Source organism: Austrofundulus limnaeus, unplaced genomic scaffold (assembly GCF_001266775.1).
Source record: "Austrofundulus limnaeus strain Quisiro unplaced genomic scaffold, Austrofundulus_limnaeus-1.0 Scaffold276, whole genome shotgun sequence".
NCBI lineage: Eukaryota > Metazoa > Chordata > Actinopteri > Cyprinodontiformes > Rivulidae > Austrofundulus > Austrofundulus limnaeus.
In genome coordinates, this window is record NW_013952678.1 from 114,186 (window position 1) to 129,555 (window position 15,370).

Sequence of the window (15,370 nt, forward strand, 5' to 3'; positions counted from 1 at the left end):
GTGTGTGTGTGTGTGTGTGTGTGTGTGTGTGTGTGTGCCTGTTTGGTCTTGGTTTCGTTTATAGTCTTTCATTTTGAGCTGTAAAATATTTGTTCTTGACTATCGTTTCGCTTTTTTTGTGGCTTAGAATTTGAAAAAATGATTGTTTGGGGAGGGGGTATTCAGCAAAATTGACTTTTTTGAGCTTTATATCATGTTATATTGTCATGCCCTCATCAAAAAACATACTCAGTGTTGCTTTGACTCATTCTTGTTTGAGAAATCCTTGAATCTCCAGCGGTATCCATGTGGAGCTGCCATGTGCCCCACCTGCTTACCCAGAGCTCCTCCGAGTTCCTGATATGGCTGTCCTCTGCTCCACGTGTGTGATGGGAAAAATGTACAGAATCAATTTTCTCAGARAAATAAATAGTGTAAAAGTACATCATATTTTAGCAGCACACAATAAAAAACAAAGAGAGCACTACCAAAAACTGAATGATAAAAAAAACAAAAACTAACAGCATACAATATAAACACGAGGGGATCAGAAATGGCTCAACATTTTTGCATTTAGCACATAAAATGTAATACCACAGTGTTCTCGCTTCAGCACAATTCTTTTCTTGAATTATTTTCAGCTCAGCATCAGTTTTATGTCTACCCTGAGAATCAGGCAACTCAGGCTGTTTGTTACAGCAGACCGGCTTCTCCTCAGCCCAACTCAAAACATGAAAGCTCTCTTGCTTTGCAACATTTCTCATTTGAAAATGTATGTCTGTGAACYGTCTTTGTGTAAAGAAGAGTGACTGGCTTCTAAACTTGCTTTTTCTACTTTAATCCTCCACCTAAAAGATGTTCTCTTTTTTTCCCAACGAGAGCAGGAATGTGAGAAACTTTAATCCCTGTTGAGTAACATTCACAGTAAGTGTAAGGTGTCACTTTTTGGTTGATGTCTTGCTTGAAGCCTTCTGTTTAAAGTTTTAGCCCTCAGCTCAGAACGCACAGATGCATGCATGCTCATGCAGCTTGTTCAGTCATGTGGTGCTTATGCACAAAGAGCTGTAAACCCAGCTGAGTTATAATACTGCAGCAGCGTTTGTAGCTGCATGCACYATCTCCAGGCAGCAGGGCAGTGCAGTCAGTCCCCATGGGTTTTCTCTGGGTGTGTCGGTTTCTTCCCACAGACCAAAAACATGCATGTTAAGTCAATTAGTAACTTTACCATTGTCTTATGATGTGAGTGAGAAAGTGAGTGGTTGTCTTGTTTGTCTTTGTGTTCCTGTGGACTCGTTGTGACTTGTGCCCATCTCTCTCACTAGCTATGTTTACTAGGTTTGGGCAAAATCTTATTGTGTGCAATTAATCGTCGGAAAAACTTTAATCGATTATTTTTTGGCACTTGACGATTAATACGATTAATGCCACCAGGCAGACTGGAGATTTTTTCGGTCAGTCTGATTGGTGCTCCTCTCCGCTTCAAATCTGCCGAATATTTAAAAAAAGTGTTCTGTAATTTATTTATCATAACTCAGGTTTTATTTGGTCTATTAACACAATTTAAAAATTGATGTATAGCCTGAAGTCTGTATTTTAGACACAATTTGGAACAGATTTTTACAGAGAGCAAATCTTTCCCACTAGAGGGATTTAAATTGGTCATAGGGCAGGGATCATCATATTTGGTCCTCGAGATCCGCAGCCCTGCATGTTTTACTTTTTTCCCTTCTCTAACACACCTRATTCAGTCGGTGAATTACCTCTTCCAAGTTTTGCAGAAGTCTGATAATCATCTATTCATTCAAATCAGGTGTGTTGGAGCAGAGAAACAAGTAAAACATGCAGGGCTGCAGAGCTCGAGGACTGGAATTGGTGATCGCTGGACTAGGGTATGAGGGAGTCTAGGGACTCCAGGTGATTAATTGTCTTATTAATTGTTATCGGCTAAATACCACAATTTATCGTGATTAATTTTTTGCCARTATTGCCCAGCCCTAATGTTTACACGAAGTAAATGGAATAAACAGCCAATCGGAATAAAAATGCATCATGTAAATGCCTCAATTGGAATATTCTGATCTGATTCGGTCCGATCAGAATAAATATGTATTCCGAATGAGAGGGGTGTTTTATGCCGATCAATAATTTGAACAACATGCATGTAAATACTCATTCTGATCATGTTGGAAAACTGACATTTACAACATTTCTATTAGAAATTTTGAAAGAGCTCAAAGTTATTGAGCGTACGATGGTTGAAAATTTTGGRACACAGGGTGCAGTAACGTCTCCATCGTTATTAAAACCTGGCGTGGCTCAGTTCACCTCAGAAGACACCAACATTTGCTTATGTTCATCACTGAGGTCGAACTTCTTCTGCATGTAAACGCTCATCATGATTGGTTAAATTAATAATGTGCCCATATAAAYGATACATTTGGATTGTTTAATCCAAATACATTTGAGTCAGACATAGCTAATGTCTTGTGAATGTGACTGCTGAAGATTGSCACCAGCTCCAGGAGGAAAATTAGGTTAAAGAAAATAGAAAAATGGTTAGATGGATGGATAGATGTTCCGTTTTCTGCTTCTTGCACAGCTGCAGGATTCTTTGTCAAGAACTGTTGTTGCTTCAAAACTGACTCTGTTCAGCCCATCTCTTAATCCCTTACGTTCGTTTTTGTACTTTAACCAAATTCCAGTTTGATTGGAGATAATTTAGCAGAATGTGTTAGTGTTTGTTCGTGCTCACAAGCCGACACAGTTTTAAATGTTTGCATCAGTATGCATACATGTAGTGTGATGAGTCATTAATTTGGTGCCTTTGGGATTAAATTACCCCATACCAGCCGAGTGACTCAGCCATCCCCATCTGTTTAACAAGACAGTGATGCTTCTCCTGAGAATCCCTCTCCGTCTCACTCAGGGACAGATTTACATTCAAGTAAGCGTTTGGGAAATTTACAAGGCACATTAATTTAGTTTGGGCTCACAGTCCATGTGTTAGAAGCACCAGATGCACCAGTGTGTCTTTTCTAAATCACCTTCAAAACAATTTGATGAAAAAATAACATTTATTGACTGCAAGTAGAAAATGGTAGGTTTTGTGTGGAGTGCGTTTAGTGGGAAGAGTTGTAGAAAGACTAAAGCAGTTATCCACATTAAGCTTGAAAGCTCTTTTTAAAGTGTCAGCATCTGCATCTGCATCCTTTKGTTGTTTTAAACACTATTGAGATGATCTTTTTTTTACCTGTATGTTTTTTGGTACATATTTCATTCCAACTGTTTTGCAATTTCAACAATTCATCAAGACGTTCAGCTCCTTCGGGACATTCCAGCTATGACTTTTGCTACTTTAGCAATTTCTACTTTTTGAGATTTTTAGCTTTTTCAGTTATTTTTTGTTCATGAAATGAATGAAAAATCTTTCAAATTGTTCATAAATCTTTACAGCACATTATTTTTTTCTGCTTTATTTAATTTCTTTTCTGTTGAGCTAATTTATTTCTTTTTGCTATTATTCTGACATTTTTGCTATCCTTTTAATTTCAAGGTTTTTAAAGCTTTGTTCTGCTCTTTTAAGCTTTTCACACTTCTTAATTTGCTCTTTGTACTAATTTCAGCTGTTTTCTGTGTTTTAGCTACTTTTTAGCTAATTTTTTTCAACTAAATTACTTTTGTGATCATTTCAGCTTCTTACTGCTTAATTCAGCAAACATGCTCTTTCTGTTTGTGCTTATTTTAGCTACTTTTAAAGCTATTTTTAGACTAGTTTCAGCTTCTTTTATCTATTCAGCAGAATTTTTCACTCTGAATTTTTGCAAGAAATACATATTCTCTAGTTTCAGGGTTTTTTTTATTTGAAAGCATTTAGTGACTAAAATGTCACAGGTAACAGAACACAGGTAACTTTTACCTTACTATTAACAAATATGTCGACAGTAATAAGATACTTGGCTCCTGATTAAGCTGTTATTGTTAGTCGTTACCATCAAACCATAATATTCAGTTTATGTCATGTATTTATTAAGGCGTGTTGGGTTTTACGTGCGTGTGGTTTTGCAGTTGCAATCTGTGTGCTGGAAAATTGAGTATCTACGCCTGATTGACTGTCAGGGATTATTTTTTGGGGTCTGTATCTTGTTGGTGGTGTGATTGTATTTGTATTGATGTAGTGATGCTGCRATCACTGTGCAGCACATGTTGAGGAAGCTCTGAATTCACATWCGAAACATGAAATGACCTGTCCTAACAGGAATGATCATCCACACAACCAGACACTCAGAAATCTATAATTACAGCCACACTTTCACACTTAGTCAGCCTGAAACACACACTATGTCACAGGCCTCATGTTGTGTTTGTCGATGTTTTATTCTTCWCACTAATACCTGATCCTTATCGAAGTTTTTCCACCGTCCACACCCAGCCTCTGCAGTATTTTCCCTGGCACACCAACCTGCATTCCTGTCCCTTCCTGTTGTAAATAATGAATAGATGGTAGAAGCAAAGGGATGTTTTCCGATCTGAATCTCACACACATTCAAACCACATACTCTCCGTATAGAGTCAGGCCATAATAAAAAAAAAGACAGCTTTGCTTTTGTAGACTGTACACTTTCTTCTTTCTTCATGTTAAGGGAAACTAGAATTGAGTGGAACTGAGTAGGAAGGCAAGGGCCAGACTAATGTTAATCTATAATTTCTGAGTATCWATATGTGTTTCCGTGTGCGCACAGATTATTTTGTCCTTCCCATCCTTGAAAATAACATTTAACATCCCTATAAACCCTACACCATGTGGGATTTTTGTGTATTTACAGTATTTTTGGGAAGGGTGGATATAATGGGATTAAGAAGGATTAAAGTAGAACCGCTGAGTCTGAACCTGCTTTTTTTCCTTCTGCCCAWCAGCCTGTGTGAGTGTGCATGTGTCTATTGGCTAGTGTTGTAGTCAAGACCACCTAACCCRAGACCAAGTCAAGACCAAGACTAGAGTGTWTCAAGATCATGACAAGACTTTTAGGGGCTGGACCAAGACTGAGGGAGGGCAAGACAGAGTCAAGACCAGAATAAAAAGGAAACTAGTACCTTAAAACATGCAGTATACTCTACACAGGCAGCTTACTTAATATTTATAGCTAATATTGATTAAATCTCTTTTTGTGAGGGTCAGATAAAAAATATTGATACAGAGGCAGATTACTAACGTTAACTAGCTAGCTTTGCTACGTATCATTCAAACRTAGTGTAMCCGAGCATATTTGGATGTTGGTTATGTTTTGGAAATGACAAAACCATGCAGCTCGTGTTAGCCGGTCTGACATTGGCGGCGTCTTTATTAACTTTCCATTCGCTGAACACCATTCGGTTCACTTCAAAATAAAAGCGTCAACATAAATCACTTACAATAGTTTACCTAATCCCGTGTTCTCAATGTCCAAGATCAAGAAAAGACTGAGATTAAATGTGGTTGAGTCTGAGATGAGACAGAGACCATCAAAAGGTCAAAAGAMCAGTTTCAAGACCGGTCCCTCAAGTACTACTAACACTACTGTGGCCCATAATTTTTCATTTTTTTATTATCATTTAGTTTAATAGTCTTGTAACTGAGTTATTTTCCAAGTTTTTTTTTTTTTCAGAAAATTCTCAGACCATGTTGAACTGGGTTGTCAAATGTTAGTCAGTCATGTATATTTTTATTAACTACTTTTACAGTATTTTTCTGTTTATTAGTATATGTGAATTTTAAGAATTCTAATGTCTGATCTATCATTTCTGAKTCTACTTGTACTACTTGTGCCTTGAAATTGCCCCTCAAATAAAATTATTTGAATTGAATACAATTATTTATTTCAGTTAGGGGTGTCCCAACACCAGCTTTTTGCAAATCAAGTACAAGTACTTCAKTTTGGGTATTAGCCARTWGAGTACACCACTACTTTCTGAAGATTGCATTGAAATCTGAAGTGGTTTATAAGCTATTTTCTTAACACAACATACAAACACTCACAATTACATTCTCGCCTGCCTTTCGTGCAGCAAACACTCCAACAGACTGACAAAATCTGTTTCCCTCCCAAACCAGAACTTTCAAGCCCTGCCGAGRCAGCCGCTTCAAATCTGCAAGATGCAGTACATCCAAGGTAAGGTGGAAACACTCCTCCCACCTATTTCAGAGACAGTGATAAATGTTGATTTGTGTGTGTGTGCGCTGGTGGGGAACGGTTCTCCTGAGGTGCACGAAAACTGATGAGCAGGGAACTCGTAAAGAGGGTTTATGAGGATGATAAAAGTCTACAGAAGCAAAGAGCTCCTCACTAAAAAAATGTCAAAGGGCACATCTCCCTGCAGAGCGGCCTCCGAATGCTCTGCTTCTRTGGCTGCATCTCATCGTTTTGCATCATCAACTTGATGTTTGTGTTATAAAATTTAAATTCTACACAACTGCATCCAAGTGTAGGCAATTGCATAATCCAATTCTGCAGATTTTATTAAGAAAATGTCAAATCTAAAAAACAATGCCAACAATAGCCAAGCTAAAAATCACTGGCCTTCTTTAGAGCTTAGTAGTTAATTATCTCATTATACTGAGATAATAAAGATCCCTTTGTTTGATAATGAGCTAATTTATGTCATTATCTTGGAATGAGAAAGCCCACTTTMATGTTACCAGATTAATTATATCGAAATTACATGAAAATTAAGGATTTGTATTTGGGATAATTACTTATCAAGAATAGCAACAAGAATATTGATGGTATCTTGATAAGTTTAGAAAGTGTAGAAGATAGAAATGTTGTTGGTTTTCTTAAATATGTCCTTATTTATGTGACCATGTAGACTTGCCTTTCATTTTGTTTAAAATCATTTTCATTTTTAGTAAATAAAATTCTGGGAGGTTAWTGCTTAAAGATATTTGACTACAGCTTGGATACTGCTCGATTTACTTAGATTCAAACCAAATTAGTGAACCAAATAGTTTTTCCTTTCGTACTTCCAAGGGATTTTATCTCAGTTTCTGTCTGCTTCAGGTTAACCAGTTTGTCTGGCTGACAATGGGCCTCATGCAAGAACATGTTCATATTTTTATCCTAAATTTCTCTTACTTTTGTTTGTATGAAGGGTTCGTACGTACATGTCATGTCAAATTCAACAAACTCTTCTATCTTCAGGAAAAGTGTGTAAATAAGGAGCATAAACTGATGAATGCGTATCAGGTACTTGTGCACGAGGAGAGGAGATTAGCATAATCTACMACCAAAAACACTATATAAGGCTACGTTTCCTGCCCCACATACCAGGAAGTGTCCACTCATAAATGACATTGCAAAGTGAAAAAGAAGAACTTTACGAGTTCGGAGATTGAAGTCTTGATTGAAGTCTCACAGGTGTTGTCAGGGTGTCAGGTGCGTTTCTGGGAGGAAAAAAAACTTTTTAAAATGTCTCCTAACTTCATTTAACTTCATATTAATATTGTAGTGTTATACAAGAGCGTTAATATCCAATTTAATCAATCTATGTCGTTAGTCTACATATTACATTTAAAATTTTAATTCTAATTCAAACCAAATAGCCTCTTGTCAATATAATTATGGAGTGGGATTCAACTCGAAATATCTTCAAACTAATGAAATATAAAGTTATTAACCAGAAAAACCCGTCTGGATAACAGCAGACTGACTGCTCGTAAAATATACGACAGGTCTGGACCACTCCTGAATTTTGTTCGTATCTGAAAAATCTCACAATATGAGAAAATTGGTGAATGCCACAAATTCTCCTAAATCACTCGTACGCACAACTTGAGAACAAATCTGTTCGTACGAACGTTTCTTGCATGAGGTCCATTGTGTTTCAAACAAAGAAAAAAACAAAGTTTCTCCCATTTGTCGATGAGTAAAACATGAGATGTCCGTCCATCTGTTGGCATGGCCTTGCCAGACTGACTGTGCAGCACTTGTTGCCAGTGTCACCACGCTCAGCTTTGTTCTTCCTTTTCCTGCTTCAGTGACTCGTAGGTGCTAACATCAGCAACTCCTGATCTGACTCAGATTCCCAGAGCTTGTTGTCATCCGGCCCTCCTCCCATCACTGCTATGTTCTTTTATATAAGTGAAACTTTTCAGYTTATGACCAGTAAAATAACAATAGCAAAGGCTTGTGACCCCAAATCTTATTGAACTTTGTAAAAAATCATATTAAACAATGACAATACAAACAGCCTCAAACACTATAAGACTATTTTTATTCATTTAGAAATATTGCATTAATGTTTTAGTTTATTTTTTACAAAATCGTTTCCATGTAATTTGATTTCTGGAAGTWATCTGGGTATCCTCCACTTGATGGTCAATCCCATGTATTCTCACTTTATATCATTCCTTCTAAGGCTGCACAATGTTAGAAAAGAGCTTTGATTTATAAATTCAACTTTAATTACCTCAGCTAGTTTGTGTTTTTATTCCCATTTGCTCGAGCTTCTGTTTTTCAGCACACATATTGTAGCTGCATCAACGAATTGTTAAATTAATAGTTTTGAAATGAATATCTGTGTTTAGTGAAATGAACGTTGTTATTTTTTTCTTGGCTATCAAACCACTTCAGGTTCAGTGAATTAATGTGCACTTTTCCTGTTGGAGATAGCCTTGCAAAATGGTTACAAACCACTAATCCAATATAAGCTATATATTTGAGTAGTCTTAAATTTTGATGCATTGTCTTTTCATTGATTTTACTTGATCCTTACAGGAAAAGAGGAGGAAGTTGTGGCTGTTCATCCTCGAGCCATGTTCATCCCACAGGAAGGCTGGACTTTTCTTGCCGCAGGTAGATCAATACATGTAAACATATGACTCTTTAATGTGGGAATGAGACAAGTGCAGTGGATCGAGCTTGAAACAACTAAGAGATTGACRCCGTGATTGTCTAAATTAATGATGAAATAAGGAAGTTATGGCCATTTTAGTAAAAAGAAATTGCTCTAATAAGCTGGTTTAACAGTAAAAAGCAAAAAAAACTTGATGATTCTGCAACAAAGAGAATGCTTCTTTACTTCTTCAGATAACTGGATGAAACTTTCAGGAGTAGGAAATGGCATACTCTTAACATTGGATACCCATATTCATCATTATATATTTTATTTATTAATTAATAACTAATTAGACACTTATAGTAAAACACTAAATTCAGAAAACGCTATGTCCACAGCAAAACATGCACCTACGAAACGCTGTGTTGGCTGAGAGGCAGATTTGTCACATRTTCAATTACTGTCTTTTTATTCTGTCGTGCTTTCCTTCTCATTTTATATAAAACAATCAAACGACTCAGACTTTATCAAATAATAAACTGTGGCAGAGTGGTTAGGGGAGTTGTCCTTTAATTGGTGGGTTTCTGGTTTGAATTCGTTCTCCATCTTTCTCAGCTATTGTGTTGTTGGGCAAGACCCTTTACCTGCCTTGCCTGATGGTGATGGTCAGAGGGTCTGGTGGCACCGGTGCATGGCAGCTTAGCCTCTGTCAGAGTGCCCCAGCACCTGTGGCTACAATATAGCTGACCACCATCAACAGTGTGTGAATTGGTTAATGACTGTAGTGTGAAGCACTTTTTAAGTCTTGAAGACTTGATAAAGCGCTGTAGAAGTGCAGGCCATTTATCATTTTTTATTTATTTTAGTTAAGGATTTAACTGAAAGCATAACCTCTAAAAAATTCTAAAAGTATTAAATTTCACTTACCTTTTGGAAAAGTCTGACCCAGATTCAGTAAAATTGTGCAACACCTGATTTACATTTTCTACACTGTCTTAGCATCGTACTCACAAGCAAATACCACTAATGATGCAAACACACCCATCCAAACATTTTGCTTTAACAATTTGATCTGTTTTTGGATTAAATCACAGATTTTCCTTTCACAATTTTAATATATGACACAAACACAGCTTGCAGAAAAATAACAGAGGAAGAGAGAAGTTTTTCACTGTGAGCTCCATGTTATAATGGATGAAGCACAGAAACATTCCTTTAAACTGCAGGAACAATATTACACCGTACCAAGGAGGAATCATGTAGAGGATAGCATTTCTAAATCAATACGTAAGTGACATTTTATATGTTCTTGAAAATCACTGCATTTTTACTTTTAAAAAATGTGTCTTGGTTTTTATTCTAGTGCTCGCTCTTTCCTAGAGGGGAGGATATTAAGCTGATAATTGTTTCATAATCGTAAGAGGTTCCCTTTCAGTCAATTCACTCGGTACAACACATCATGTATGGGAAACCACGCCCCTGCGTGTCCTGGCTGAAGCCACCTCTAATCACGCCTTTAGGCAGGTGACGTGATGACGACAGATGTCAGGCTCTGCCTGCACATATATATACTGTCGCCATCACAGTCACTCCTTAGTTCTACTGCTCTTCACTTCGCAAGAACACCTCTTCCAACCTAGCTAGTTAGCTGCTGCTAATTAGCTTTGTTTGTTTGAAGGTTCTCGGATTTAGTTTAACGGCTTTTGTTAGTGTCAGCTGCAGCTGCCTACTGGTAACTGTGTCTGCCCGCAGAGCACTAACTTTGAGAAACCTTTCTTACCTCGATGAAAGAGAGAATTTTGTGGTTCGGGATGAGCACAAAATTACTCAAGCAGAAGCAGAAGTCTTCAGTTCGCCTCTGTCCCCAGGGGTGCGGCTTCTCGCTTCACGAAAAGGACCAGCACGAGGCTTGCCCGGTCTGTTTGGGGATCGTTCACGCTCATAGGGCATTGGCGGAGCCCGAAGCGTGTGCGTTTTGCCACCTGCTTCGACGCTCAACCCTGGAGAGATGGGTTAAGTTCTTGGAGAAAGTGCTGGGCAAGGCGGCAGTCGCGCGGCAGGACCCTCTCCTCTCCGAATCTAGTAACCCAGTTCTGTCCGAGTCGGACGAGGAGGAGCCCTCGGTCGAAGTCCTCGCTTCCAGCTGGGCAGACCAAGTGGAATATATGGAGGGGTTGGCTGACTAAGAGGAGGAGGCCTCCCAGTTTCATCTGGACCTCCACCACAGCGATGAGGACATGCTGGATATCGGCCTGGATGTGCATGGTCTGTCGGAAGACAACGATGAACCCGATCCGAGTCCAGAAGCCCCCGCTGCTGCGGGGGCAAACCAGGAGGAAATGTCTTTTCTCTCTTTGTGTCGTTGCGCGGCTCAGAAACTGGAGGTGGAGTGGCCTACTCCGCCTCTTGCACAAAAACCGTCGCGGTTCGCTGGATTTTTTCTCCCCACTGAACCAACCACGGTGAAAAACCATCTTCCCATGTTCCCAGACTTCGTCTTGGAGCTGACGTCCTGCTGGACCAAACCTCTGTCCACCTGCGTCACAGTGCCCGGTTATGGACCGTATTTGGATTTGGAAGGAGCTGAAAAAGCTAGACTGGTCAACATACCTCCCATGGAGCCATCCCTGGCAGCGTATTTGGCCCCGTCTCACAACCATGGTGTGAGCGGACCCAACACGCTCCCTTCCAAGCCCTGTAGATTTTCTGCTGTGCAGCTTGAAAAAATCTACAAGGCTCAGGCCACCACTGCTCGCGGCCTGAGCTCCATCAGCATGCTCCAGACTAGGGCTGCCACGATTAATCGATTATTGAAATAATCGATGACTAATTTAATAATCGATTAATCGTTTGCTTTTTTGTTGTTCTTTACTTTGTTTTTCTCTCCAAACTGCTTTGACACCTTCCACTGCCACATCTGCCTTTCTGTCCTTGACACACATGCACAGTAGTGGTAACTAGGGTAGGCTGTGGACGTCACAAGACATTATACAGACAGGCTCTGGTATCATGGCTACCCAGCAACGGAGCTCAAAAGTGTGGAATCTTTTTAAGAAAATGAAAGAGAAACATGTGCAATATCTGCAGAGCAGAACTTGCCTTCCACAGCAATTATTTTTAGTTAGCATATAGCTAAAATCTAAAGATGGTTATACAATAGCAGCTGCATTTTGACGTGATAAGCTCTATGTTTTATATTCAATTACTGTATGATCCGATTAGTCGACTAATCGAATAAATAATCGGTGATTAATCGATTATTAAAATAATCGTTTGTGGCAGCCCTACTCCAGACTTACCAGGCTATGGCTCTGGCGGAGCTCGGAGCCCAGGTACCGGCCGAGACTCCTCTGCTGCCTCTCTTAAATGAGATCAGACTCACCRCGGACTACATCCTCCGTGCGTCCCACGGCGTAGCGCTCTCCCTGGGYAGAAGGATGGCTTCAACCGTGGTGGCGCAGAGACATTTGTGGTTGACACTATCTGATGTCCCCGACAGAGACCGGGCCACATACCTGGATGAACCAGTTATGGTGGCTGGGCTATTCGGTCAGTCTCTCGACRTTATTCAGGCGAAGTTCGAGCTGAGGAATAAGCAGGCAGAAGCTATGCGCTGCATTATCCCCAGACGGGACTTGAGACCCAAGACCAGCACAAAGAAGCCAGCCGCACAGCCGCCTCCAGCGAAGAGAAAGGTGCTGCCTGGGAGCCTAGGCACCCAGCCACCGCAGCCTCATAACCACGGCCAACCCCCCCGCCAGTCGGCTTGGAGCAAGCCCCCCCCTCCGGGTCTTCAGAAAGGCGCGACGCCTTGGAGGAAGAAGACGCAGTCCTCCTAACTGTGGGACTGTCACTGCAGGGACTTCAGGACCAGGGAGACATGTTCGCCAGTTTTCGGCTGCCGCCCAAGAGGCATTTTGTTCGTACTGTTCAGGAAACCAGCCCCAAGAGGCGCTGCGTTTCTATAACACAGTCTCCCAAGCACCAGTCCCACCTCACACACACACTGTTTGTACCAAAAGCCCCAGTTTGGGTGCGCTAAATGTTCAAAATGTAAATGTACAAAATGGTTGTGTAAACTTGTTGAATGTGTCAATAAAGGAAACACTTCACACACAAAAAAATCAGAAAAGTTGTGAGCGACGGTCATATATGTAATGCTGCGTCTCTCTCATGCGACAGAGGGCAGCAGGACTTCACTAGCACAAGTCGGTCGCCTAACGATGCGACTCTCTAGCGCGCATGCGTACCATCCTCTTGGGTAGAGAGAACTGTCGCAGTGGGTTACTGACTACAGTTCTGCATACGGCCGCCCCGTTTCAACACCGTGTTAAACACTGTTGTTGGAAACAAAGCAGCCGTGGTTTTGAGAGAGGAAATAAACACGCTACTGGCGAAAGGAGCCATACGTGTGGTCCCCTCTTCGGACATAAACAAAGGTTGGTACAGCCGTTGTTTTGTCGTTCCGCAAAAAGACGGCGGCCTCCGTCCGATTTTAGACCTGAGGGTGTTAAACAAGTTTCTACGAACATACAGGTTCAAAATGCTAACACTCAGGCAGCCTCTGCATTCGGTCAGCCCGGGCAACTGGTTTGTGACCGTCAATTTAACAGACGCTTACTTCCATGTAGCGATTCACCCGGACCACAGGAAATTTCTGAGGTTTGCGTTCGAAGGCGTAGCCTACGAATACCTGGTGCTGCCATTCGGTCTGTTGCTGGTGCCCCACACCTTTTCAAAATGTGTCGAAGCAGCATTAGCTCCTCTTAGGGAGAAAGGAGTTCGCTTGTTAGCGTACCTGCTCCAAGGAGCAGGCTACAGAGCATCTGTCTCAGGTCTTGTCGCACATTCAGGCTCTGGGTTTTTCTGTAAATTTTCAGAAAAGCTTATTGACTCCGAGTCAGTAGTTTTCTTTCCTCGGGTTAGAAATATGTTCCCTGTCGGGCAGAGCGTGTCTCTCAGAAAACAGAGTAGTTGCGTTTCACCGCTGCCTTGCTCAGTTTCAACTGGGACGCAAACTGCGTTTTCAGACCATTCTGCAACTGTTAGGCATGATGGCTTCTATGATCGCAGTAGTACTACTCGGCCTGCTAAAAATGCACCAGTTTCAGCGTTGGTCCTGCTCTCACCGGCTGTGTGCATTACGTCACCGCCACAGAAAGCTAACGATAACTGCCTTATGCATGAGGGCTCTCAGTTCTTGGAGGGAACCCGGCCTGCTATGCCGAGGCACCAATAGGGAGAGTGTCCTTTCGTAAAGTGGTATCCATAGACGCCTCCCTGGTGGGGTGGGGGGCTCTGTGCGATGGTGCGGCAGTGAGGGGGTTTTGGACTCTGAAGCAGTCCAGACTCCACATAAACTGCCTGGAATTGTTAGCGGTTCTGWTAGCACTGAAACAATTTTGTCCAGTTCTGAAGAACCAACATGTTCTGATCAGAACAGACAACACGACTGTAGTGTCATATATAAACAGACAGGGGGGAACATGGTCTCTTCCCCTGTTGGAACTGTCTCACACTCTCTTGCAGTGGTGCAGCRTGCATTTCCTGTCTATCAGGGCCAGTCACGTCCCTGGGAGACTGAATCTTGGCCCAGATCTACTCTCCAGKGGCGGACCTATGGTGAGGGAGTGGAGGCTGCGCCCCTCAGTGGTGGACCAGATTTGGACCATGTTTGGYAGGGCAGCAGTGGATCTCTTTGCCACAGGGACCAATACCCACTGCTCTCTGTTCTTTTCCATAATGGATCAGAACGCCCCACTGGGGGTGGACGCTCTAGCCCACCCRTGGCCMAAYGTACTGCTGTATGCATTTCCTCCAGTGGAGATGATACTGCCTGTACTAGAGAGGGTGCGCAGACAGGGTCTGTCTCTGATTCTGGTGGCGCCCCATTGGCCAGCGAAGTCTTGGTATGCCGAGATAATCAGCCTGCTGGCAGCTCAGCCCTGGCAACTTCCTCTTTGCCAAGATCTCCTCTCTCAGGCAGTGGGGGGAGATATGGAGGCTGCACGCCTACCTGCTGAAAGGTCCTGCTTGCCAGCCAGAGGCCTTCCCCCGGCAGTGGTGGCAACTATCCAGAACACAACAGCGCCCTCCACTAGAGGTTTAAATACCTACAAGTGGCACGCTTTCGAGCAGTGGTGTGAGGTTAGGCACATTGTCCCGTTTTAGTGCTCTATGGTGGATGTTTTAACATTCCTTCAGGAGCTGCTGGATAAAGGTCTGGCTTTTTCCACAATTAAAGTCTACTTGCCAGCTGCAGCGGGTGAAATAAGTATTGAACACGTCACCATTTTTCTCAGTAAATATATTACTAGAGGTGCTAATGACATGAAATTTTCACCAGTTGTCGGTAACAACCCAAGTGATCCATACATACAAAGAAATCAAACCATAAATGTCCAGAAATGAAGTTATTTTTAATAATGTAGAATGGCACAGGGAAAAAGTATTAAACACATGAAGAAAGGGAGGTGTTAAAAGGCATGGAAAGGCAAGACACCGGCTGAACTCTCTCAGTAATTTGAAAGCAAGCCTGCCCCTTGTCAGTGCAAATTAATATCAGCTGGTTCAGTCCCAA

General features: G+C 41.5%; 1 protein-coding gene across 1 annotated transcript in view; it reads left to right on the forward strand.

Annotated features, from left to right (window-relative positions):
* poln (polymerase (DNA directed) nu) overlaps positions 1–15,370 on the forward strand; it is an 87,254-nt gene that overhangs the window by 24,229 nt on the left and 47,655 nt on the right. The window contains exons 18-19 of the mRNA XM_014021028.1: positions 6,068–6,125; positions 8,730–8,807. Coding sequence (XP_013876482.1) covers positions 6,068–6,125; positions 8,730–8,807 — 136 coding nt within the window. The remainder of the gene's footprint in view (positions 1–6,067; positions 6,126–8,729; positions 8,808–15,370) is intronic.